This window comes from Malurus melanocephalus, unplaced genomic scaffold (genome assembly GCF_030028575.1).
Source record: "Malurus melanocephalus ecotype Western Australia unplaced genomic scaffold, MMel_1.1 scaffold_83, whole genome shotgun sequence".
In the NCBI taxonomy this organism is placed as follows: Eukaryota; Metazoa; Chordata; class Aves; order Passeriformes; family Maluridae; genus Malurus; species Malurus melanocephalus.
In genome coordinates, this window is record NW_026623315.1 from 618886 (window position 1) to 646165 (window position 27280).

Below are 27280 nucleotides of genomic sequence, written 5' to 3' on the forward strand. Positions count from 1 at the left end.
TCTTATATGTACCATTTCATAAAATGGTTATTCTACACTAAAAAGCAATTAGAAGTAAAACTCCTKTATTACATTATTCTCATTAAAAGAAAAGCTTGCAGGTAGAGGARGACCAGGGACAGAGACAGAATGAAGGAAAATGTTAAGTGGTGATGCTCTTGTAAACTTGCCTTGACAAGCCAAGCTGAAATRTCAGGCAGACAAGCAGATACATGTTGCAGCTCAGTCATCAAGTCTGATCAGAGACTAAATATGCAGTTAGAAAATATGAAATAGCTAGTCCCCATTTATTGTGGRTACTTACTATACATATATGTACATTTAAACTTAGAATTATAAACTGTATATTTCTTACATATAATCAGTGGCATTTAGGGACAAGTGTGTCACAGATTGCAAAAAGTTTCATTGACATTAGAATCATCCCRTTGTTTTAATAGTAAGGGTTTTTAAGAGAGATCATTTACAACAAATGGAAGTTTATTAAATGTGATTATTGGCTCCTACAAACAATGAATATTCAAGGAGAAATTAACAGAAAGTAACCTGAGCTTCTAAAATCTATTTTGAAACTGTTCCTTAGGGCTGCCAATATAATTACAAGCAAAAMTCAATTTACTGTACTCACAAATTAAAATTGTGCTACAAGGTCTAGAGGAGATTTGATCTCAGTGAAACCTGAAATTAAACTAAGTTAATTTTTTCTAGAGATAATAAATGGAATTTGCAAAGACTGTTTTGTACAGACAATCAATGACAGGCAACCACCTGACCWTTTTGCTGATTTTGCTGGTACCTAACAAGTGTGGTATATATTCGGTACCCATTAACTTTATGGCAAATATGCTTGTGCTTTGTACCTTTTAAAATGACAATTTCAAAAAATTCCAGGATTGAGAAGGCTGTCCAATGTGGTGCCATCTTCTGCTATTACTGGATATAATGGCTGTTCAGGCTTCTTTTTGGCTTGTTTTTGCTGTGTTTTGGGAGGGAGAGGGAAGAAGTCAGCCCTGTTAGTGTTGTTGGAGTTTTTCTAAACATGTCRCTCTACAGACTGTTCAGTTTTCAGTCTAAATGTCTTTGTGGCCACTGTGTCCGTGTTTTTTKGGGTTTTTTTCCAAGCTTGTAATTTATCTAAAAGTAACTTTTCTTCTTCTCTCTTGCTCAGGTGCAAGGCAGCAGCRCGGCGAGAAGTCGACACCATGGATACATTTGTTGATTCCGCCTGGTACTACCTGAGGTACACTGACCCTCACAACACAGACAGGTGAGGGCTGCGGGCACAGGGCCATTGGGGGCAAGCTGCTACACACAACAAAAGGGAACAAAGAGACTACACACTCTGGTGCTTCCAGCTTCTGGCTGCTCTTGCAGTCTACTGGCAGTACAAACCCCTGCACTGCCTTCATTATGTGCCTGCCCTCTGGGCCTGAGTACAACAAAGGGTGGATGTGGTTTAACCCCAGCTGGCATCTAAGTACCACACAGCTCCTCTCTCACTCCCCACACACACCCTGTGGGCTGGAGAGGACAATCAGGAGGAGGAAAAAAAGAGTAAAGATCATGGGTTGGATAAGAACAGTTTACTAATTTAAACAAAATAAAATATTGTGATAATAATAATTATAATAATAAGAGAAGGGAGAGAGAGATGAAACTCAAGAAAAGCAAGTTATGCACAGTACAATTGCTCACCATCTGCTGACTGATGCCCAGCCCATCCCTTGGCAGCAATCGGCATCTCCCAGCCAACTCCCCCAGTTTATATACTGGGCATGACAGTCTAGGGTATGAAATAGCCCTTTGGCCACTTTGGGTCAGCCTTTCTGGCTGTGCTTCCTCCCAGCTCCTTTTGCACCTGCTCTCTGGCAAAACATGAGAGACCAAGAAGTCCTGGGCTTAGGGTAAGCACTGCTCACCAACAACYGAAACATCTGTGAGTTATCGACATTATTCTCATACTGAATTCAGAGTACAGCATTGTAGCAGTTATTCAGAAGAAAATGAACTCTGTTGCAATGAGAACCAGGAGAATATATGGAGTTGGTCTAAAAATGTGGTATTTGGTTGCTCCCATGCGAGGAGATCTAGAGGAGCTGGATGTGTAAACACAACTGTGTAAGCACAGGAATTACAGGACAAGGAGCAGAAATTTGCATGAAAGGGCATTGTGGGGCAAGGCACAGAGGAAATATTCAGCTGAGGAGCTGAAGACAGTACTTAGTGGGTGGTGCCATCAGGAATGACAGCCTGCCATGTTTCTGAGACTGGTAAGTTGCATGGAGTGTACCCTCCCTGGCAATGCACTTGGTGGTTCAGTGTATGCACATGCAGTGCTATTCCACTGGTAAGAGGAATAGTCCAATGTAACATCCAGCTGCCAAGCCTGGCACCTTCACTTCTCTACTTGTGAATTCTGGTGATTCTTTCCATTTCCTTGTGCGCAGACCTCAAGCGAAGCGGTATCRCAGCAATTTTCTGCTGTGTCAGCACTTTCGCTACATGCATAATTAATGAAAAGAGATTTTTCATGTGCTATGGACTAGTGCAGCATGGAGAGTGGGAAGACAGATGTAGTTATTTAGCTGTTTTTCTGCTTCGTAGTCTGCCTGTAGTAGTGCTGCTTGATAGCACTGTTTTTTTTTTTTCCAAAGAGGAATTAGTGCAACATCTCTGCTGTGTAGTCTGAGGAASAAAGGAAAGGTTGCATTTTAAAACATTGATACCACATGTGGGGCTGTTTGGGTATGTGTTTGTTTATTTATTGTGCAGGGCCATGTCTGGGAACACACTCCATGTACTCAGTGACTTAATGTTGCTGGGCCGATTATGGTTTTTTTTTTTTTTGTATTGGCAGCACTAGTTTAGTCAAACTAGAGAAAAATCTTCTGTGAACACTTTTATTTCATGTCAATTTTAATTATTTTCTAGTGGTAGCATGAATATATTGTTAATGTCACTGAGTTAGGCAGATTGCTTCCTCTACATGTCAGTTTGAARTATTTTTTGTGTGTGGGCAAGAGGGACTTTTCCAGAAGTTGWAGAAGAAATAGTCAGATGTAACATCGAACTGTCAAAGTAACTGCTTAGTGTAGCTTAATCTGTTTTATACTGAAATGAGAACATTTATAGGGACTTCTGCACTAAATTGCTGCCTGCATGTGGTTTATTTYGTTAGTTCTTTTAACTGCTATGCCTATGCAAACCCTTCATTTCCATAAACCATATTTTACTGGTCTGCAGTTCAGGAGAATTACTCTCTTGATTCTGGAACCCTATGAACAAGTTAGGTTTGATTTGTTCCACCAAAGACGTGAATCCCAGATCCATGATTTGCTTCTGGGCTCATCTGTGAGGAAAAAAAGTTTTGGTATTACAAAAATTACGAATGGAGTTATCAGACAGACTGACAAAACAAATAGACTTGTTAGAGCAGGGCCTTGGTGTGTATTTTAGAGAAGAACTTCTGTACAAATGGTGTTTTGTMTTCTCACTACAAGAGACATGGAAAAATGTAATGAAGCAGTAAGCAATGCTGGGAAACCATCCAGGTGACCTCCAATGACAGTAAATATGCTGGAAAAGACGAATTTACTTTCATTTCATCGAGCATCCTTCAGCTGGAGTGCTGTGACCAGTCTCCCTGTACAGAGGGTACTGCAGCCTTAAACTGCATCGTTGCCCCCTAATGGCAACAATGCAAACCTCCGATTAAAAAAATCAGCTGGTTTTGAGTGGTCATGTCGTTTGTCTTTCACTCTAATATATTTGTATATAAAGCTATATAAATGCTAAAAAATTTGAAGCTGGCRCCAGGGTATTAATAAAAAAATCAGTTAAAGAGCAGTCAAATGTTTTCATTTCTTTCTCAGGTAATTGCTTGCCTGGAATATAGGAAAATAATCTTTTTGTGGATGTGCYTCTCACTGAAAATTAAATTTTTGTCTATAATAAGCATTTCACTTCTTAAAAAATTAAGAAGACTTGATAGCAAAATGAAAGTTTTATTACACATATATTGCTCTCAGTAAACAGTGTTGTGCAGTCAAGGATGATGAGATACTTTAGTAGCACTAATCTTTCTTTTCAACATTGTATTTTTTCTATAATTGTGTTTTTTCAGGCCCTTTAATACTGACTTAGCAGACTACTGGATGCCTGTGGATTTGTACATCGGAGGAAAAGAGCATGCAGTTATGCACTTATTCTATGCAAGGTTCTTCAGCCATTTTTGCCATGATTTAAAGATGACAAAACACAAGTAAGCATTGTATATTTCTATCTTTCATTTTAAATCTTTCATATTTCATTTGACTTGCAAGAGTATTAGTGGACATCGTTGTGATGGAGGAACATTACATTGAATAAGCCTGAATTTTCCTGCTTTGTCAGTACTTGGTTTCGCACCATGAGTTGCCCTTCCTGTATGTGTTCATACATAACGTTTTTATTGCATGAGTATTAGCTGGCTCTGAGCAAGTGCTAAAATGCTGCTGTAGATTTCCAGCCTGCAAAAGTGTGCATGAACTAGTAACTTAAGGCGTTCTGTGTAGTGCTGTTATTTCAAATTAGGTAACTTCCTGCCTGTAATAGCACTAATTTCGGTGGAACCATGCATATGTAAAAAACTAAGCACTCCTATAAATCACTGCATTATTGGAGCTGAACAGTGCAAAACATATCTTAATAGGCAAAAGCAGTGTATTTATCTGATGTCAATTTATTTTTTTATTTAATGAATGTTATATAATTGCTTTTAATTGCTCTTCTTGATGATGATGCTGTAGCCTAATTCACTCTTCTCTGTTTTGGTTAGAGGTAAAGTTTTATGGAAGAAGTTGTTCTGTTCTGGTTTTTGTCCTCTCAGATAGCTTCTGAGCTTAACCTCCTCATTTCCACTAAAATTCTGYTCCTTTRTGCCCTGGAATGCCATCCTCMRCTTGGWGGGTGCTAGTGTTGSAACAATGAAACACTGACCCATGCTCTGCCCTGTTCTCCCATCGGCAGAGATGACTGAATAGATTGAGTCAAAGTGAGTGGTCCCAAGAGATGAATTGCTCAGTAATTTCTCRGCTCTCAATTCATATAAATCCATTCTTTACAACTATCCTCTCTAAAAGCTTGTTGTGAAAGAGGAGGCTAAATATATATGTCATTGAACTCACTCGAATGCAGTAGTTTTGCTAYCAAACTAGAATTTAAGTATCGGTGAGACAGAAAAAGATGAACTAGTTACTGCAGCTAGCAGAATATTTCCCCAAGTTATTTCATAATTTTGATGAAAATAGGCAATGTGATTTCATAACTCATTCTTGGCTGCGCAATAGATTGCAGTGAAAGCTGTGTTTGAAATACTGGATGTAGATGATTTGTGTTTCACTCCATTGTCTGCARCTTGTGTAGCTGCAGCAGGAAGGCTGTTTCTTCTCACTCAGAGTGGGCCTTTTGAAGCAGACCCTTTCTCTCAGAGGTGCTATCTAACCCTTCAAGCAGAGAATTTCAGATCTTTCCCTTGCAAGCAATTTTAGGCTAATTAATTCTATGAAAGACTTTACAATCCTAATCCATCAGCCATCTAGTGGAGCTGTAACACATAGCAGCAAAATGTTCTTTTCCTAGTCAAATTCTTTAGCCTTCCAAAATTACATTAACTGCAGTAGCTGAAGTATTGCCAATATAAAATGAGATCACAGGGCAAGGGAGATTTTCCTGCAAAGTAAGTTGTTCACTTCAGTGTGCAAGAAAAAAAAGGAGACATGGAAAGAGGTCAGCTGGACTGAAAAGGGACCTCCTGTGTGCCCTTAAGAAGAACAAAAGAAGTGCAAGGAAAAAGTGAAAGTGAGGATGGGCTACCTCTGGAGGAATGTAGAAGCATTTACTGGGTAGGCAGTATGGATTATGGAAAAGTCATAGCTCATCTAGTATTCAAACTGGTGAAGAATGTGAGGGCGGTAAGAAGGGCTTCTGGAGATACATTGGAAAGAGCACCAAGGCAGACATTGGCCTGATGCAAAATCCAACAAAGAGCCCAAGTAGAAAGGAAAGTTTTTGCCTGAGCTTTTGCTATCAAGGTCTGTGCTTAGTAGGAAAGTTTGAAGGCAAGAGATACTACCTACTATAGAGTAGGACTGAGTTCCCATTCATTTAAATAAACCAGATACATACAAGTTCCAGGCACATGAAAGACAAGGTGACTGGGAGCAGCCACTGTGAATTTACCAAGAGGAAATTATGCCCACCCTAATCTGCTTTCCTTCTATGGTGAGGTGATTCCATCTGTGGATGAGGAGAGAGCTGTGCATATCTTTTACCATGCCTTTAACAGAACAGGTGGGGCTGGGGCTGTGCCATCTATGTGGGGAGGATTACAACGGAAAAGGGCTTGGGGGTGCTGATGAGCACCAAGTTAGATGTGAGTCAGAAGCTGGCATGACAGTATACCCCACTAGCAAAAYCATRTCYRRCTTTGGTTATCTCTGCTCATCATTYAKCAAGGAACRACTGGAATATTGTRTCTGCTTTTGAGCCCTCACCCCAGTGTGAGGTCCACTGTCARACTGAAGAGGGTCTAGTGGAGCAGCACTAAGATAGTCAGGGGTTGGATCATATGACATATGAGAAGAGGTTAAGGGAGTTGGGTGTGTTTTCTATGGAGAAGGCTAAGGTGGGAATGTAAATGCTATTTACTGCTACCTAAAGGAGGTTTAAAGAGAAGATAGAACCAGACTCTTCTCAGAGAGGTACAGAGAAAGGAAAGGAGTACCAGTTACAGATTGCAGCAAGATTCAACTGGATGGAAGGAAAATAATTTTGGCATGGAAGGTGATGAATCWGGAGCAATTTGACTTGAGACACTGTGGCATCTCTGTCATTGCATATTTTCAAAACTCAGCTGGRCAGGGCCCTGAACAACCTGAAGTTAGGTCTGATGTGAGAAAAGAGTTGTACCAAATGACTTCCAGAGGTCCGTTCCAACCTGCATTRTTCTAAGGACTCTGGAATTCTGTARCTGCATTACTTTGGAATGTGTTTTGTTCACACTCTGGTGTGACAGAGCAGTAGCRCAAAAGATGTGTAGCAGTAGACTGGTCTAAATATGGTAAATTGCAGAAGAAAACTAACTTCAATGAAAAAAAGATCCTTAAAAAGCACTGACTATATCTAGTGACAATGGCAGAAAAAAATTGAAATTGCTTTCTGTAGAAGCAGTTTGCGAGACTGGGGAGGATTCCTTTGGCACCATATACAACCTCAAGAACTGTTGCACATGTGAAGATCTGTTACAGCATCACCCCAAGGGCCAGGTGTTCAGACTGCAAGATGACTGTAACAAATTCRTCATCATGCACAAAATTGTTCACTTGCTTTAGCTCTGGGCAAGGTAAAGCATTAGGTGCTTTGAAGCCATGAAGTCAAATTAGGATTTTGGTTTGATATGGAAATCGTAACTCCTTTATAAATATTGTCATGGATTTTAAATGTTTTAGTGTTAATCAGAACCCACTTTTGCTCAGTCTTCTGTTTGGTCTGCTCAGAGGCTGGTCTGAAAGATCTGAAAAGTGTGACTAGAAACAGCAGTCTTGTTGTTAGGAAGCTCAAAGTCATGATGTCGAAGCCCACAGCTCTGGGAGAAAACACTAACATGTTAAAAAACACTGCCCTCTTGTGCATTTTCAGTCTTCCTCTAGTAGCTCAGCTCTTTTTCACTGATGAAATTAATAAAATTCTCTTATATCTCAGTTAATAAGAGCTGCCACTGTTTAAAGTGTCATATAGCATCCTTAAAAATCTTTACGATTCCCCTACTTATCTGTAGTAATTTTTCCTTCTGGTGTGTTTTCTTTATGGCTCCTATTCTTGTTTGGCTCCTATCCTCTGATTTTCAAATCCATTAAAATATTTCTGARTAGTCTTTACTTCTGTTCTAATGACTATTAATATAACAATGTGGTTGAAAACAGAAGTTAAAATTTCTGTAGTTTAGATTTTCAAAGCAAAGGCTCTTCAAATATATAGAAATATATTAGGCAACATGTATGAAATAGGCATTTACAAATGCACATACCTTCATGAAAATGCAGTGTTTGTAGGCATTTAAAATTGTAAGTATAGCTTAAATATCCCCTAAAGATGAGACGTGGTCTTCTATTTTATGCTTTAGTGCACTGGACTGGAGACAGTGGGAAAGAAATACCGCTCAATTCCTCTGTAATGACAAGGCAGAATAAATGGTACCCTCTGGGTATTCATAYATGTGATATCAGATTAAGTCCAAATTGATGTCAATTTGTTCTAGCAGTCTGGTCTGTAAAATGCATTGGTTCTATAAATAATTCACAAGCCAGCAAGCCCTCCCAGCTGTGACCACTGCTGGGAGAGGGGCCAGGTAAGCAGCTGGGGCCAGAAAACTCTTCCTCTGTACCAGCCTAATCCACCATGGCAAGYGTGTGCTGTCACACTCAGCTACACCTGCTCAACTGTGCAAGTACAAGTTATACAGAATTTGGTTCTCCCCTAGAATTCAGTAATCAGTTCTGTCTGGTGAATAATTGGAAATGGAATTTAGCACATTCTCCCTGAAGGATTATAAAGCAATAAAAAAGTTTATTGTTGCCGTTAAGTCAGCAGGTTTGACTCTGATAGAGAGCAAATCTGCTGAGTAAGAAGGCACTGTTTTCTCATAGCTGAGTTAAAGAACAGAAAAAAAGATACGTGTGTGGCAGAAATAGCTTATTCTCTGAAAGAATGATGCTACAGCTTCTCTGCATTCATTTAGGACCTTGTGACTAGTGCTGATTTTAAGCAAAAGCATTCAGCTGTTAACTGTGTGGAATCTTGAACATTCAATATTGTTTTGTCTTTTTTTTGACTAAAATTATCAGCTTACACATCCTTCAGTCACCTCCACAAGGTTGCACAGCTTTGTCTAACAGCAGGTTTCACAACCCTCTAGACTCAGCTATTAGTGACTGACATAATGTTGTCTTCACTCCAGGACACAGCACTCGGGCTCTTTCAGCCTTTCTGAAGGTGTAGGGTGCAAATACRTGCAGTGAGCTCCCTTGTTAGGCCTATCCCTTCTTCTGAATTCACTATTTTAYCACTGTGGCAGGCTCCACAGAGTCCTTCCAGACCGATTATTTCTAAGGGAATTGAAAGTCCTGCTGCTCACCCTGCACAGAACAAAGCAAAGAGCACARGGACACAGCACTGAGCAGGAATTCCTGATCTGTCAGTCATGCTTGCCCTACCATCCATTGCATGGTCCTGTATAGAGAGATCKCTCTGTCATAGAGATGAACCTGTATATGAACATTACAGGAAGGAAAAAGATGGATTACACACTTCATCTGATCCTTCTCAGAGGTGTCAGGCAGACTTTGCAGGTGGGATGTACAACATGATCAAAAGCTGCATATGGCCRTGGTCTCAGTGCAGATACTCCAGCATGAGCACAAACAAACCTCACAGGCAAGTGAAGGCCTATCCCATTCCAGAAAACCTACAATGTGAAACATGACCAAGCATTCAAAGAAACTCCAGACATTTATTCTATGCCAGAAATGTCAGTATGTCTGAAAATGGCTTAATTTCATTATTCTCAGTGTTTTGGATCAGAAGGTATTTATGATGCCATGACCAGATGCTGCAGTATTTAGGTCAGAATTGCATCATGCCTGCTGTGCTGCAGCCCCTTGGCATTCCCTTAAACAGCCAAGAAATACATCCCTACCTTTGGAGGGGAGTGTTTGAGAKGTGCAGTTTTATTAATGTGAATCCAAGTGTAACTCTGCGTTTGAACACGAGATGGAGTCACCACAACACTGCCAAAATCACTGTGCTTCCAATGCCGGTTTGGAGCTCCAATTTGGTTTGGAGCCCGGTTTAGTAGATGGGCTCTGGCTTTCTCATTTTGGGCATGTCTCCATACTCCTGCGGTCTCCCACTAGGAACACATGGTTGGTGTTTTTTTCCCCATACTTGGTAATGTATTTTGTGTTGCATTTTTGTAGCCTCTGTCAGCATAAACAAAAATAAGAAATGCTTGTTCCTGCATTTGGCTTTTAGTAACTTGGCGTATGATCTGAACTAACTCTTTGTCATTAAAAGTAAGTGTTCCTTGAAAAGTCACTTCCAGTGGAGAATCCTATCAGATTTGGATGATCTGGCTACCTCATTAGCTTTATTTTAGATAGCAGGAAGTGTAGCTATTTTAATAACTGTCTGAGATCTTAAACAGACTGAAGTACTGAATGATAGGGGGGCAATTTTTCTTCTCTGTTGTAATGTCTCTAGTTTGTAGAAGAAATTTGTCCTAAACTATTATATCCTRAAGCATTTTCCCACCATTGCTGTTGATAGGGTTACAAAGTTTTTGTTCCAAATTTTTACCTTCTAATACATTTGGATACGAACATAATAATTTATAATAATTTTTGATATTTTAGATGATTTTTGCATCCTGTTTTTAAAGTAGTTTTTCTTGGTTTTGCTGTCTAAATTTGACTTCTGTTCTCATTCCCTTAAATTCCTTTATTTCTAAAGAGCAAGATTTTTCAGTCAACCTTTGAAATATCGTCTAGAAAATATTTATAGAGATGCTTGAATTGCTACTCTTACTTAGCATTGTTGATAAAACCAGGTGGCATAGCAGAAACTCGTACTTCTTTGTGGCTGAGTGATACATCAATATGTGCCAGTACTTGCACAATATTTATAATATACAAAATATGCAAGGAAGTAAACTCATGCTCAAACATGAACTGTTGAAGATGAAATATGAAGCCTGTCACTTTCTCTCCCAGTTTCAAGTTTTGTTGTCAAATATCTCCTTATTTCAGAGTCATCAAAGTGTTTAAGGACTTGTACTCGGAAGATATCCGCTTTAATATGGTAGAAACATGCCTAATTGTTATATAATTTAATAATATCTTAAATGTATTATTAAATTACTTTGTTTTAAATCATGAGATAAATTCTGGTGTCATTTATATTTCCTAATAATGTAAAATACTATATTAACTCCCTAAAATTGAGTCGTGTTTTGGATTATGACTTTTTTGTATGTGTGAAATAAAATGAGGAAGTCTGGTTTTACTGTTTCTTTTTTAGATGGGTATATTCTGGATTTTTTAAAAAAATAATAGGAGTAATACATTCTTTTTGCATAAGTTGTTTTGTACGCATTTGAGGCTTCATTAGATAAAAGTGTAGCAAATTCAGATGGTTTCATGTTGAGCACAATGTGAGCATTAGGAGATGCAAGTCAGTATTAAGCAGTGCTGATGATCACGTCCTCCAGAATGATGGTGACTGATGTCCCTGTGTTGGAGGATCCCGTGAAAAGGCTCTCAGACTGTGTATGCCTTCTGGGATTGGCTCCAYACCTCCTCCTTCCCTGGCCCCTACTGTTCCTGAGGCTGCTGTTACAGCTGCCTTACTTTCCTGTGCTGTTAAGTGGGAACCAGAAGCTTTGGAGATTAATTTTGTTGCCTTTTTTTTTTTCAGTGAAAACAGTGACAGGCATGTGACTCAATGCATTAGAAATGCAAGATCATTAAAGGAAGGGGCCATAATAGTGTGTCAACCACAGCAGTGTTTACTTAGAGTTTATTTCTTGCTAAGTGCACTACTGCCCTTCAAGGCTCTTTTTGGCACTATCATATACTCATTTTATGGGAGTTTACTCTCCCTGATGTAAATTTTGCTGGAAAAGTAAGGTGCTAAAAAATGGATGCACTGAGATACAAACATTCCAGCATTGCCTTTTTCTGATGTATTTTTTCATGCAGCCAGGCCTTCCCAGCTGGTTCTGCAAAGGGACAAGGCATGTGGGTGCTTATGTTAGAGAAACTGTCTTACCTGTTTATAGAAAGAAATGCGCAAAAACGTTTTGATTTTCTTCAAAATCCTATGCTCCTCAGAGAGAAGCTAGAACTAAATATTTGTAAGACAGTGAGGCCAGGTACTTGAATGCTTTTACACGAGGGATTTAGCTTGACATTGGGAAATTGTGCTGTTGACCAAGAAACCTCTGTGTTTTATCCATATGCTAATTTGAAAAGTGATGTTAGAATAACTTAGTAGTAAATCAGGGTGCAAGAATGTGAGCAGAATGCAAATAAATACTTACAGCTTGCCAGCCAACCACCATGAATAAATGGTGCACAAAGTGCTCTTTCTAAGGTGACAACTATTTATGTATAGTCAACTTGAAATTCTTGTTTCATTAAAAAATAGTGCCTGRTTGGCTCAACACCCGAGGYTTATCATAAAGTATGCTTTTGATGGCTCTTTTCAACAGAGAAGTTTCTTTTTCCTTCCGTCCTCAGGGAGCCTTTCCATAAGCTSTTGGTTCAAGGTCTTATCAAGAATCAGACATTCAGGCTAACAACAACAGGCCAGTGTTTGAAGAGAGAGGAGGTTGATCTCACTGGTAAGAGAAACTGCATGGGAAAATCTGCATAGGTGTGTCCCTAAAGCCAAGGACTGCTTCAGTGTACAAGTCTCAATATTGGGAAAATTCGGAAAAGAAAATTAATCCTTCTAATATTTAAACTGGAGAGCAGCTTCTGTGAGTTTTGGATTCACACATTCTGCTGAGTGCACAGAGATCTTATTAATCCAGAAGCTTTTAATTGCATCCAAAGACAGACTCAGTGCTATGGTATTATTTTAGCTCCAGTGTAATCCAAAAGATCAAAAATCAGTTTGGTTAAGACAGTGCTCAGCAGCCTGCTGAATGGAGTCAGTCCCAGCAAATAGACAAGTTATGAAAACATCATGGCAAAACTAACACAGGTGCAGATGTATTCAGTAGGTATTGGAAATAGAACTTGTAGGAAACAGTGCAATTTCTCAAGTTCTTTCCAGAGCCTTCATTGCATAAGCTGGAACAGCAAGTCACTGCTGTGGCACCTGTAGCAACAARAATGGTTTGGTCATATTTGCCTCTCTTAAGCATTCATCTCATATATCCTTGTTCTCACTGGATACAAACCCTGTAAGTCAGTTAAAAACCAATCAACCAACCCACCCTCTTAAGTTTTGCCATCCTCTGGTATCCTATTTCCTTCTAGAAAAGATTAGGCTTTTTTGTAACAGAGGATTTTACTTAGTTGTGCCTTTTTCACTGTAAATGCCCCATTCTGTCTCAATTCATGCAAGAGAAAGCACACTCTTTTCAGGGCAGCTTACTGCAATTGAAACTTATCAATCTGGTRTTTGTAAAAGCTAAGTACAGGTAAGAATTGTATCAAATCAGAAGTGAGCAAAATTTGTTTCAGTATGTTTTGTATGTCTTAATATTCAGGAACRGAACCAGTTCACCGTAAAACTGGTGAGAAGCTCCAAGTTGCTTGGGAAAAAATGAGCAAATCTAAGTACAATGGAATAGACCCTGARGAAATAGTGAAAGAGTATGGCATTGACACCCTACGTCTTTACATTCTGTTTGCTGCTCCTCCAGAACAAGACATTTTGTGGGATGCTAAAAGTAAGTTAGATTGTTTCTGTTACTTATTTTGTTGTAGGTTGATTTTTGTCAAGTGTTTTATTTTTAACACAAAGTTTTTAGAAAAATGAAACAAAAAATATCATAAACACGTTTTATTGCTTGTCTCTTTTAAAAGAGAGATTCCTGAAGTTGTTACTGAGAGGCAAACTTGCAAGATTGTTGCAAGCAGCTTTCCTCTTGTAGATTAAAAGCACATATGAAAAGTACTTCTGAAATTGTATTCTCTTCTGGAAGCTTGGACCTCATTCTCTTTTTTTTAATTAGCAATGATTGATTAACGAAATTTATTATATTATTTTTTGTAATCTGTTTTTTTAATCATGTCAGTTCACAGATACAACTTTACAATAGTTAATTATTTCCATTTATTAACACACATGCAATGGCTTTTGTAAGCTGGACTGTGAAATACTTCTCAGAAGAATCTCATTAGACGATAATCAGAGTTCCTAGTAATTAGTATTTCTAGATATGACATTTTTATGAGTTTACTTCTTGAATAAGTTAAGAATTACCCTCCTGTGCACTTATTTACTCCTAATCATGCAATTCCTCGTACTGACAGGTCTTAATTTCTTTTATCTACTGCGATACATAAATTTTAATGTAGTATTATACATTCATGTACATTTCACCTTCTTGTTGCATGAGGATTTAATAAAACACTCCATGCCTGGTTTAAAAAAGAGCAGTTCTTCATTCTTTCATGTGTTAAGTTCTTGGCRCTTAGTTCAGCTGCACTAAACATTATTTAATTKTGTCTGTCATRCTTTATAYTCATGTGTGTTCTTTTACATACTCTTGCACTACTCCATGTACTGGAGGAGTGGGCTTTATGAGTTCTCAGTTAGCTTTCTGTCACCCTCTAATCACAACAGTAGAGAGCTAGATATTTGAAAAGGTCTCTTAAAGAAATTAACCACTTAGATTCAAGCCTTAATAGGTGCATCCCAAACACTACACAGGTACACAGTTCCCTCTGAGTCAGCTAATTCAGAGATGCACAATCTTTTTGCTGTACTTTTTGATTTTGAAAATGGAATGATTACATTACTGTGAGAATAGTGTGTACCAAATCTTAGTTGCAAAGTATAYGAGAGCTTGGTGATTAAATGTTTTTTTAAGAAAGCTAAGCACATACAATTATAATGCTAGCAAAAATGTGTTTAATCATTCAAGCTAACCAGTTTACCACTTGAGAAATACAAAGAAAGATTTCAGCATCATGTCATGTTAAGAGTACTGGAAAATGTGAACAAAAAGGAGATTTAGCAGTCTAAAGATGGTTCCAGGGGAAAGCAAATAGAAAGCAGTTGAAAAGCATCTCTTAAATCTGTAAGCTTTGGTCTGAATTTCTTAATGATTATGAAACTATGGACATTTAAATTGAATAAATCAAGCAGATTGTGTTGGGTTTGACTTTCAGACTAGGTTCCTTGTCCTTTCATGGTGGACATCAAGGCAGAGCCTCATGTCCTTCTGTCCCATGGTGTGAGCAGCCATGGAGTAGACCTGATGCCTTCAGGGTCAAGGTGAACAGCTTCACAGTCTCCCCATCCCAAACTAAGCTGTGTCAAAAGAGGGTACCAAGGATCAGTCTGTACTCATTAGCATAATGGCATCTSTGTAGCAACAAAACAATACATACTTGCTAAAATCAAATTTGAAAAGAAACTTCATTTGAAAAAATATGTGTGTACATACCTATGTGTGTGTAGATAGACAGACAGACAGAAAGATAAACAGATAGATGTATTCTTCCATCAGTTCAAAACCTGAGAGCACGTACAGCTCCTTTGTGGAGTCACTAAAACACACGATGAGCATTCTAGCATTAACATAACATTTGGTTATTTTACAGATCTTAGCAAATATTCTRTGCTATATTCTTGCTATTTATATGCTTTACAGTCATTGCAGAAAAGTGTTTTTATCTTACTGATTTTATTCAACTAAAGCAACCCAGCATTACTTGYAAAGACATTTTTAATTGCATTGGTATCTTTCATTTAAGATATAGAGTTTTTTAAAAAAAGATGTGTAACTCTACTGTTCTGTTTCTTTTTTTCTTTAAAGTTCAAGTTTCTTTAATTGTAACTTTAATTTGTTTCTGAAATCTTTCATTGATCCCAGCTGATGCTATGCCGGGTGTTCAGAGATGGCAGACGCGCCTCTGGGCACTTGTAACCAAACTTATTGAAGCAAGGACTTCAGGAACCATGCCCAATCCTGAGCTTCTGAATAAGAAAGAGAAGGMTGCAGCAAGAAAGATCTGGGAGCAGAAGAATCTGGTGATTTCTGAGGTTAAAAAAAAAAAAACACTTACATAGTTTCTAAATGACTAAATAAGTTGCGTCTTCTGCTAAAACCATATGTTTGACTTACAGAGCCAGAAGCTTTTTCCCCAGTTGAGTAGCTCATTATTTTTAAGTGAATTATTCTCTATGTAAATAATTTTATCTACTTAAAAATTCTGTGGGACAGAACTTACATAAAGGTTGTATGCTTCATTTAAGGGATGAAATGTTATGGCATTAAAATGTTATCAATCTGGGATTTGAGGAACTCCATTTTCAGTAGCAAAACTGTAGGTGAGTTCTGTAGGTTACCCCTACAGCTGTAGGTTACCCCTACAGCTTTTGATCTGTTTGCTTCATACCTCATTATGGCTGCTGTTTCATATAGAGTGAAACTAGCCACTGGTGAAAATATATTAGCAGATCCTTAAAGAAAATACAGAAATTGTTTTTCATCTCTTATTATGTGTTGTATCCTACTGTGGTTAGCATCCAATTCAATTATCCAAGACTCAGAAAGAGACATAAATACCTACAAAATTAACTTATTTTTCTATGGATAAAAACTTTTGCTGTTTTAAACCCTGCTGTSAAGGATATTCCAGACCATTTAACAGACTTTATAATTCTAATCTTGTAATCTATGAACAAGCTTTCACCAGTATAAATGGATTTACAAGAGAGAAGCCTTCTTGTAGGGGCATAGGAAAGATACTTTATTAAAGGAAATARAGGGTGACTAAGACACATTTTTCATAGCATTGATTGAAGCTTTTTAAATCCTGAAACAGAAAGGAAGCTAATCAGTTGYATTTTTATATTATTGTTATTTTCCCATACACACATTATTGCACATATGATGTGTTTGCGTACCAAAATGATTTTAATGTAAGAGGTAAGATGCGCATATTTCACAAATGGAAATTTATTATCGGTAATTGTTTTTCATTTAAAAACCCAGTATTCCAAGTTTGAGAATTTTAAGTAACTAATGACAGACCTTTTCTTCTAATACAAGGTAACTGAGTACTTCACAAAGGATCATTTGTTCAATGCAGCTATTTCCCGATTGATGAGCCTCACTAATGTACTCCATGTAAGTATGTGATATTAATGAAGGTATTTTGCTCTCAGATGCTGTTCCTGTCAGTCTTTATACAAAGCAGGAGCTGCCTGAAGTATAGGTCCAACTTTCTGTAAGTCATTAACTTCATAAACAGTGTTAATAAGTCAAGAGCATTGTTGAGTTAATCAGTTCAAAAGCAGCATGTTCTAGTATCACTGTAACCCTGAAATATAAACAGTTTTGCAGGAGGAGCTTGATGGTATTAGATCCACTAGATTCTGSTGTTTATGTCTGCATCCTGTTATTTGAAGGGGATACATTTTGTTTAGTTCTGTTCTGTGTTCTCTTGATTTTAGCCAAGTTGCAGAGGTAGCTAGGTATAGTGGTACATTTTGGAATTACCAAACATTTTGTATTTAAAAGAGTTGTTCTTTGCAAGGAAAATCACACATGGTCAGTTCAAAACACACTTTACACTGCTGAATTTAAGATTTTTAGTTCAGATTACATTGTTTATAGCCAGTCTAATGGATGAAATATAATAAGTTATTATCATTATTTTTGTTACTGCTCTTTGATCTGGTTGAGCAATCCTTCAGGCATGKAATGATAACTTGATATAGACCAGAAATTAAATAAAATTTTGGAAGTTTCAACTTTTTTATTGAAATACCATTTTCTACCTTATGGATTCCAAGGAGCTTATTGGCAAAATCAAGGAACTTAACAGAAAGTTAAGTAGGTTGTGCACAAGTCCTGTACTGAGATAACTGAARTATGGGATACTGYATGGTRTTGGGAAGGTAACACACAGTTCTTYATCTCCACCTGAGTGATTCACTGGCATTTGGGGCTAGCAGATGGTGGAATGAATGTTAAAAATATATAAAACTCAGTGTCCTTCAGATACTTGACCATCAGTGCAGTATCCCTGAAGAACAAGTTTCCATATAGCATGCTGACAGTTCCTCTTTTGCTTCCAGTTAAAAGGGGGAAGTGGAGAGGTGGACAAGGATTAAATAATGAAAGCAGGTAATAGTTAGTAAAACTTATTCAAATATAGTTTGCAACTGACCTTGTTAGTATCTAACCTAGGTAGTGATAAGAAGATGCCCTCTGACATTTGAGATCAGGCAAATTACTGGTTTTGGACAATTTACTACTTGATGAGAATGGGAYTTCATCACATCAAATAATTCTCATAAGCTGACATGTATTGACATTTTTCTGTGCATATATTAGAAATATATTACAAAATAAATGCTGAATTTACCATGGAATATAATCTCTTACACAGGCAAAGAAAGAAAAATTTYATATGGTTACTTTTAGTGCTATGTTTTTCCTTTTAAGTTTGTTTTAAGTTTTCTGTATATTAAGTTAAATGGAGAAATTAGGTTCAAATTTCATCAGTCACGTACCTTTTGCCAGAAATTGAATATTTTCTATACTAGAAAAGGCAGACACTTTTACTAAAACAATCAGAACAGCAAATTGTAAAAGGCTTTGCTGTGCTTTTCATTTCCAAAGCTTTCATCAGCTCTAAAACATCACTAAATTCAGCTTTACTTAAGCCAATCTGTGTTCTTTACAATTGAACCTTTTCCCAACAAAACCCATTTTGAACTGAACTGCATTCAGCACAGTTCGACTGCCATAGACAAGTACTTCACCTCTTCTTGTATAGTTCTGTTTTTGTCTTAGATTGCACTTTGAGAAAACCTAGCACTCAAAATGATTTTGTTGGCCACTGTTCTCCACAAGCATGTGTTCAAACTCCTGTGCTAGAGCAGATCCCCAAGGGTCTTCATCAGCCACTTAAGGATTAGCTTCTAAGTGTTAGAGAGCATTCTATGACCAAGAATTATGATTTTAATTTTCCGTTTTCATTGGTTTCCCATTTATTGTGAAATTACACTCTCCTTAGCATAGACATTGATTTTAGGTTTTATTACTGCATTTTCTTCTTGATTAAACAACTTTCCCCCCTGCCTCAGAATGTTAATAGTTTGTTTCTTTTTCCTTGTCTTTTTGTTCAGCAAGCTTCTCGACCTCTTGTTCTCCACAGCACAGAATTTGAAGATGCTTTGGCTTCACTCTGCATTATGGTCGCACCTATGGCTCCCCACATTGCATCAGAGATGTGGAAAGGTATTTATAAACTTTATAGAGATGTTCCAGGAAAAACGACAGGAAAATTACAAAAATGTCTTAGTACATGTGTCTAGACACATAGTACATGTGTCACTTACCTCCGAATTCTTCATCTTGCTTTTCATCYTGCAATTCTTCACCTTCTGTCATAATTGTTAAACAAACTTGAACWTTGTGGCCTTCCCACATCTCTCTTTTCTGCCATTTGTTTCTTTTTCCTTGCCCACAGAGGTGAAACTTGACAGAGAAACTAGGCAGAGAAAGGGAGAAAGAAGGAAAATTCAAGACAGGACTTGCATGAGTAATTCATATGTCAGCTGCTAACTGCTCCTAGATATGGATGGCACTATTAAGAGCTGAGCCCTTTTTCAAATAGCTGTTTCAGAGTCTTTGGACTGCAAATATTTTGTTTCAGGAATTCAGGCAAAGAGAATCATATCAGAGAGCTGGATACTAAAAAGACTAAAGGAGTGTTCAATAAAAATCTAACTCTTTAGAATGCCCAGAGACTGAAGGATATTATGCTATAAATTAACCTGCCATGGAGAATGGAAATGATAGACAGGATATCTTTTTTATGATCTGTCACAGTTGTACAGGTCTGAATACCAAGTGGGCTAAGTTGCATGGTTCTGATACAGTTAAAGCCTGTGAAATAAGGGACRTGCATGCCAGAGTTCAGCAGCTGATTTTAAGGTTTATTGGGAAAAGTCCCAAGATGCATGTGGGAAGATAGGAATATATTCTGCATTGTGGCTGGCCACAAACTGCTGTGTGGTTTTGGACCTAATGTTAGCTTTTGGATGCTTTTTTAATGGTTTTATTTTCAACGGTCATCCCAAAACATTGTGCATTCAAATGTTTGCAGAGCAGTGCTACTAAACTGATCATATTTCAGTGTTATACATAGCCCTGTAATTTTAATTGCCATGGAAAGATTGCTCTTGTTCAGAGCAAYAACACGAAGGCAGAGCCTATGGAAACAAGAAAATGTACTAGGGAGAATGGTTTGGGATTTTTGCATATGTTTTCGTTCTCAGTGATTTTAAAATGTCTTAACAGAAGTTTAAGTGTCTAGAATAAAGAGTGGCATCAGACATGATCCATCTGGTCTCATACTGTGAAGTGCCATCTAATTAAAATAATACTAAATGAGAGAGCTTAGCATGACTGTTTTCCACATTGGCTGAGAGCAGGATAATTACTTATACATACAGTGCCTTGTGAGCTTGGAAATCTAATACATGTTAGGAAATACAGGATTATCAAATATGGTTGAAAAAATGACAAAGAGCACTAGGGTATCTTAATTAACAACTTGTCAAACATAAAACTCAATCCTGTAGCATTTTCAGTGTTAGATAAGGAAGTCTTTTCTTGCTRCTAAAATCACTGGAGAATGAAAATGATAAACATTTTCTGGATCTCCCTCTGATGTGAGAATGAAAAGGAAGCATGTAAAAATTGGAAGTGTATTGTCCTCAGCCTCTGTCTGCATTTAAAGATAAAATTTTACTTGTGTGGTCCAGAGACATGTGCATTGTAATTCAGTGCRGCAATCCTGAAAAACCATTGTATTTTGATTGTTGACTGAAGAATTTTATTACTAAATTTGAAAACCATGGTATCTTTTAGCATGGTAATCATTGCATTATATTGAAGTTATTAAACAATTTTATCAGGAGTATGTACGTACATTTAACTGCTGCATTGTGGTAAGAAGACTATATTATTTTGAAATAGCCAACATCTTGCAATTCTGTCCTGGGATCGGGATTTCASATTAAAGATTCTCCAAGTTCATGTTTTGAATTGCACTGTGGTTCCACCAAGACCTKTTGTTCTTCTGATGTAACCAATTCCTTAAACTTTGTTGCATATAGGTGATGATACAAAATACTTACTATTTTCAGTAATTTCAATATGAAAGCTATGGTTTCTAAATACTTTGTTTAGTTTTCTCTGTGCTTTAGTTCTCCAAACACAGAATAAGTCCCTCCTTTTGYACCTTGGCTTTGCATTTGAATGTCGGGATGCTGCTGCTTCCTCTCTCGTAAATGAGTCAGGAAAAGGAGTTTGTATACTGTTRGTTCTATAAATTGCACTTATAGCAGTGGACCCCACTCTTCGATGGAAGCTGCTGGAATGCTCTTCTGTAAGTGCCTCACCTTTCAGCAGCTGAACAATAGYAACCCAGTGCTATTTGATACTTTGTGAAGAAGTTCTCTGTCTGGTTTTTGGTATTTTGGTGTGTCAACCTAATGGTGTTAACTGTGCAGTGAATGCACTGGTTTATCGCTCAATAACATRAAAAGCAACCATAGCCCCTCAGTGTGGGAAGAGTTCATCCGGCTGATATCTTGGCAGTTTATGAACACTAACAGGATGAGGAAATCAGTTTCCTTCCTGAAAYCTTGTATCTAAGGAATATACAGACACTATTTGAGACTTTTTTTTTAGTTTGTTTGTAGTCATACTGTRTTTTGCTGTTCAGACAAGGATATGAAACCACTTACTGTGAGTTGTTAAATTTTTATTAGAGGTGGCACATGAAAGATATGTACACCTTTGATAAACAYATCTTAGGAAATACTGAAATTAAACATAGGTTTTTTTTTAGTTTTTAATGGTATCATTGTCTTAGCAGTATTTTACTACAATAGCTCTTTTGCAAGAGTTTGTCTGAATTCAGCCCTTGTTCAAGAAGGYTTCTGTAAAGAATGGAATTGAGTAAAAGCTAATCGATGTTGCAGATTTAACTGAAAATCCGAATGTAGTAATCTGCCTTCACAAATCCAAGAAGAAACATGATTTGGAGTTTAAWTTTTTTTTCCCTGCAAGAGTAGTAACCCAAAAGGAAGGGGAGCAATTCATTCAAATGGAGGAAGACAGACTATTTTAAGAAGGTTAAAAGATTTGTGTGGAGTTTGCTGAGTTGCAAGCACATCCTAGAGTTAACTTACAGTAACCCAGGCTTTTTACAACCTAGTTCTGTACTATTGAACTACTGGTATAATACAGCTTCCCTCAGAGCTGTCTGGAAACAACTGTTACCATTTCTTTGAGATTGCAGACTGYTTCACATATGACTGACAGACATGTTCTTCCTGAGCTGCGCAAAGATATTTCTGATATGTTATTTGCCTGAAACTCTCCAATAGGGAGATTCATTAAATAGTAAAAAGCATATCGGGAACAAAGTAAATGGTAACAATGCCAGAAAGAGGCTGTATGGGCAAGTAGATTCTCACCCAAAATGCTTCTCTACTTGCTCTTACACACTCCTGATCTGAGCTTTTAAAAAACTTTTTCTGCTTATCTGCTAGTGTGGTGGGTTTTACTTAATGCAAATTTCTGTTGTTTCAATTTAGCTAAATCAAAAAATTAGCAGTATTTGGATATTCACCTTCACAGTCATCTTATATTTCCCCCTCTGATCTTATTATATTTTGTGTTAGAAAATCCCTAGTCCTAAACTCTGATATTGCCATTGTTTCAGATGCTTTCATTAGCTTCCTTTCATCATCCATTAAGACTTCCATCTTCCTTCTCCTTTTTGCTTTAGCCTCTCAGTGTCAGGGCTTGTCCAGTGCCAGCTCTTTCTCAATTTATTTCATGATCACAACTTTTCCTGTGGTCTACATAATTTTGTGTCCAAGTAATCAAATAATTTCTGGAATTTTACAGATTATTTTTTCCACTGCTTTTTTTTTCTGTCAGTTAGAGTTGTCTGGCTGTCCTAACACCTTACTGATACACGATTGCTCCCACGTCTTCCTTCTTAAATCTCTTTTAAATGAGAATCTGCTCTTCCCTGTCAAATAACACCTTAGGGGAAGTAYGATGCTTATGAAATACTCATGTAATGCTAGTAAAACATTGCCCTGAGCTGAAAAGCTGTTAGACTGGTCCTRTCCCCTGTTTCTCTGCACTCACTGATTTACAGTAATATAGTACTCTTTTAACTTGGTGTTTTCATTTGGGTTCCAATGCTATGAGTTACTGGTTAGGGAAACCTTGCTGTAGTATTAGCTTGCTAGTCAGTGGAAGTCTATTGAAGCAGATCCAATAGCAAGATCAGGGCTTCAGATTGAGCACAAGTGTTGTCCTATACAGATGGGTACATGTAAGTAAATAACTCAGAGTAAGTAAAAATGTACTCAGCTTTCTGTTCTGTGTCTGCAAGAGAATCTATAGCCTTAAATGCAAAATACATCAAAAAATATGGCGCAAAATGCAGACCCCTTCATAAAATGTCCTTCACTAAGCGCTCTCCAGTACACTAAGACAATAAAATAGATTTTTTATGTTTTCACAATAAAGTTTCAGAAACAGCCCATTTTTAGTGTCTCAAACAGTGCTTTGTTGTAGTGTCTCAGAATCGAGTGGGAAGGCTGGAGAAGGGTTCTGTCTAGGTACTCATGAGTGGACCATCGTCTTCCTGGATTGAGGTGGTGGAGTTTCTGATTTAGTGTGTTGAATTTTGAAAATACAAACCAAACTCATTGCATTTTCTGTGTTCTGCAGCTTACAAAATGTGAATTAAGGCAGAAAGCCAAACAGGCAACATAACTAAGACCTTCATTTTGGTTTCCTGTCAAACTGTTTTCTCAAACTAGTTCTGTTGGCTTATCTACTTCTCTTTTTCTATGGATGAGCTCATAGTTCATTTTGTAGCAAGAAAATGAGCCAAAAGATTGACACTGGGCTTACTCATACTTTTTCTGCTTCAGAATACATTTTAATTATCTTTTTATTAGTRAGTTTATAGGGAGTGACAGCCTCCACAGAAAGTCAAAGTGACCCTGGTTTTGCTTTTGTAGATAGAAGCTCTTATATCAGAAAGTGGGTTTTAAATAGTTTGAAGAATCCTTTTCAACMGGAAAATAAGGAGTGGCCAGCGTGCATGCTTCTGCCACAAGACATGTGATCAGTTGGAAAGAAGTGAGCTCATCTGGATGTTCAAAAGCCAAAAAGGAAAGAATCTAACAGCTGTTGTCTTTGCAGTCAATGTGATAATGAATCATCAATATGAAGACTTTTTTTCAGTTTGAGCTCTATCTTTTGCTCTCAGATTCTGAGCTACTGCTGCAAAAGAAAAAAAATACACAAAATCAGAGCTACTAAAGTGTTTTAATAAATTATTTACCTAATAAATAGTTKTTGTCATTAGGAAATGTGCATGTTCTTGCTTGCCTTTAGAAATGGTTCTCATCAGTCCTCCCCGCTGCCCCTTTCTGACTCATTCAGCAAATAGCATGGCTGTGTGTCATTTTACCAAAGCACTGTGTCTGAAAAAACACTGACAAAAATGTGATGGATTTTTCTGGAGGAAGTTACATGCTCTTTATGTCCCCGTTAGCTGTTACTCACCATATTAGTCTAAACAATCCAGCGAGCTGAATTCACGTATGCACTGTGCATGGGTTGGGTTTGTGCCTATGGCTGCTGTCGTGCTGTGTTTTGARCAGCTTTAGTGCCTCCATCTCACCAGTGAATCTTGTGCTGATGGGTTTTCTTTATGTTTCTGCTGGAGTTTCTCTAAATCAGATGAGCTTTCACAAACATTTTGCAATTCTGAATGAAGCATGTGCTTATAAGAAGTTTTAGTCTGCATTCTTATTCATACACAGAGAATGGTTTTAATTCAAAAATCTCCTGGCTTTGTGAGAATTGCAAGAGCAATCATAATCAATATTGATCACATTTGACAGCATCTTGTTAAATGAAATCTTTGTGTTTTGTCATATAGCTGCAGTAAGCCACAACATAAATCCACTCAGGAGCTTTTATTCAGTTACAGAATGCAGCTTCAGATTTACTTGTGTCCTGTTCTATTACTTAAACAAATCAGGAATTAATTATCTTGGGAAGACTATAGCCTGTTTAATAAAAASAGATCACTTATACACATTTTAGAAATTTTTAAAAATAAAATCAAAGGATAAAGTGTTTCAGAATGTAAAAACCATAAGAAGAGCAAGCTGTGCAAGGCATTACTTTGTAGCACRTTTAATTTGTGAGAAAATGCCCTTGGTAACATAGAGAAAATCTTGCMAGTAGCTTGACTTGCAAATTCAGAAACTACCCAGCATATTACAGGTGGTAAAATAATAAGGTGTAATTGTTTATCATTCTCAGTTGTAAGTAAAAGTTTAACCAAACTGGTGGTGTTACTGAAATTAAATTGTATTATGCAGTGTTATGATTGACTTCTAGAAGCAGAGGTCAGCTTGTGTTGCAGTACTACAATTTGAAATAATAAGCAGWAGTCTTCTGTGCTCATGGCAGAGTTACAGAGTGTTAATTTAAATCTACAGTGTGCCACATTGTTAATATCCTTACAAATGGTATAAAACAAATGCTTCAAAGATGTATATCTTTCTGTTTATAATGTCTTGTATGCTAATCTAAACAGTGTAATTTCCTCCTATGGCACTTGCTTTTAAAGTCAACTTTATCCTGATTTAATTTGTCAGACAAATTCCAAAGACCAAACGTTCTGGTTACAGTACAGATGAACATTTTACTTTTCATTTTCCAGGTCTGGCACATGTGCAGAATAAACTTTGTGTTCATCATCCCTGGGATGTTGATGTTCTGCATCAGTCCTGGCCCAAAGTAGACCCAGAGTACCTTCAGCCATCAGATGTTGTGGAGATGTCTGTACTGGTAAGAGCATTTTGATTTATTTTCAGTAGTGGCCACCTAATGTGTTATGAATCCAGACGATGATGGAATTTCTGTTCTTGTGCAAGTCAGTTCCCTTAGCAGATGGCTGAGTGAAAGTTCAAAATAGAAGCTACTATTACAGTTGTGCTGAGCAATTAAAATGGTTTCCTAAATGAAAAATACAGTGGATCTGGAAGAGAGTTGCCCTAAATATAAACCTTTCAGAGTGATTAGATATTAGTACCTGTGGAGATTTGACCAATGAACAGCCATGGGCAAGGATGATACAGTCAAAACTATGATCAAAATACAGATTTGTTTTGCCTGACAGTGCATTTATTAACTTGGCCGTGTACAAAAAATGTACCATTAGTTTGATATTTCTTGTGGTACCAGTAGTGCTGTGGCTGCCCAGCAGAGCCAATCATAAGCTGGGTTAAGTTGTGACTTTTGCCAAATGGTGTTTCCCATCCCCCTTGGGCTGAATGTCTTGTACATGTCAGAAGAGTGTATTTGCGGGAAAGGGGCTGAGAAAACCAGTTATTTTGGAAGTGTTATAACTTCCAGTTTCTCCTTGTGCTCTTAGCCCTTTGTGGTCTAGGATAGAAGCTGGCTGTTCACTGGAAGAGWGGACATGTAACTACATTTAGTTGACCTGCAATTTGCTAACGTGTGCATGTGCACCATGTCACTTCTTTCCTATGGCTCCAGTTAACCAGCGTGTCTTCAGGGTGCTGCCAGGCATCAAAAAGCTTGGTCATTGCATAGTGCACAGTAGCAGCAACTGCCACTGCAGAGGGAATTCATTCACARAGGGAATGAATGCCTGGAGCCAAATGCGTGGGATCCCTGAGCAGTGTCTCAGCTCTTCCACTGACTGACTCCTGGTCTACCTGCCTTCAAGTTGTTCATGTTCAGGGCATTATGGTAGTGTGTAAATAAATGTAGTTACATACTACTAGATCTGCAGGACTCCTGCCTTTTTCACTATTCATTAAAGAATAATCTTTAGTGCAGACATTTTCGACTTCAGTGTTTTAAATTAAATTAAATGCTTCACTTCAAAAACTTCCTGTGTTTCTGGACATTRAATGAAATGGAGCCTATAGAAGAAACGTCATTTGATCATGTAAAACTGCATGTTCTCTATGTGTAAAAGAAGCAATGCATTTTAGTTGTGTTTTATTCTGTTTGCCCCTTTGAGAGAGGGAGCAAAGCAGTTGGGTTATTTTTGCTGAGCTGAGTTTTTTGAGGAGGGAAGAGTTGGTTGAATTTAGGAGAAGCCACGTTGCTATAAATTTCCCTAATCAAAATACCTTTGCAAATAATTTTTAATCTCACCAGATCTCTCGGTCAGTTTATTTGAACAGAATGAGACATTCTGTTTAAAACACTGATTTTTCCAACATTAAACATACACCCTTAACAGAAGCCAAGGAGTATATATTCTTGAAGGAAATTTTCAATTGGTATGTTTTCCCAAATCAAGGAGAAGGACTCAGTTGCTGGCTGGGGTTAATAGAAGACTTAGCTTAATAGTCACTGTGGATTCATTGCTTTTTTGCTCTTTCTTGC

At 37.6% G+C, this 27280-nt stretch overlaps 1 protein-coding gene across 1 annotated transcript in view; it reads left to right on the forward strand.

Annotated features, from left to right (window-relative positions):
• Positions 1-27280, forward strand: part of LARS2 (leucyl-tRNA synthetase 2, mitochondrial) — an 84615-nt gene that overhangs the window by 51493 nt on the left and 5842 nt on the right. Inside the window, exons 13-20 of the mRNA XM_057367698.1 lie at positions 1169-1267; positions 4124-4261; positions 12333-12436; positions 13313-13495; positions 15650-15819; positions 16832-16909; positions 18919-19030; positions 25578-25705. Of these exons, the coding sequence (XP_057223681.1) occupies positions 1169-1267; positions 4124-4261; positions 12333-12436; positions 13313-13495; positions 15650-15819; positions 16832-16909; positions 18919-19030; positions 25578-25705 (1012 nt within the window). The remainder of the gene's footprint in view (positions 1-1168; positions 1268-4123; positions 4262-12332; positions 12437-13312; positions 13496-15649; positions 15820-16831; positions 16910-18918; positions 19031-25577; positions 25706-27280) is intronic.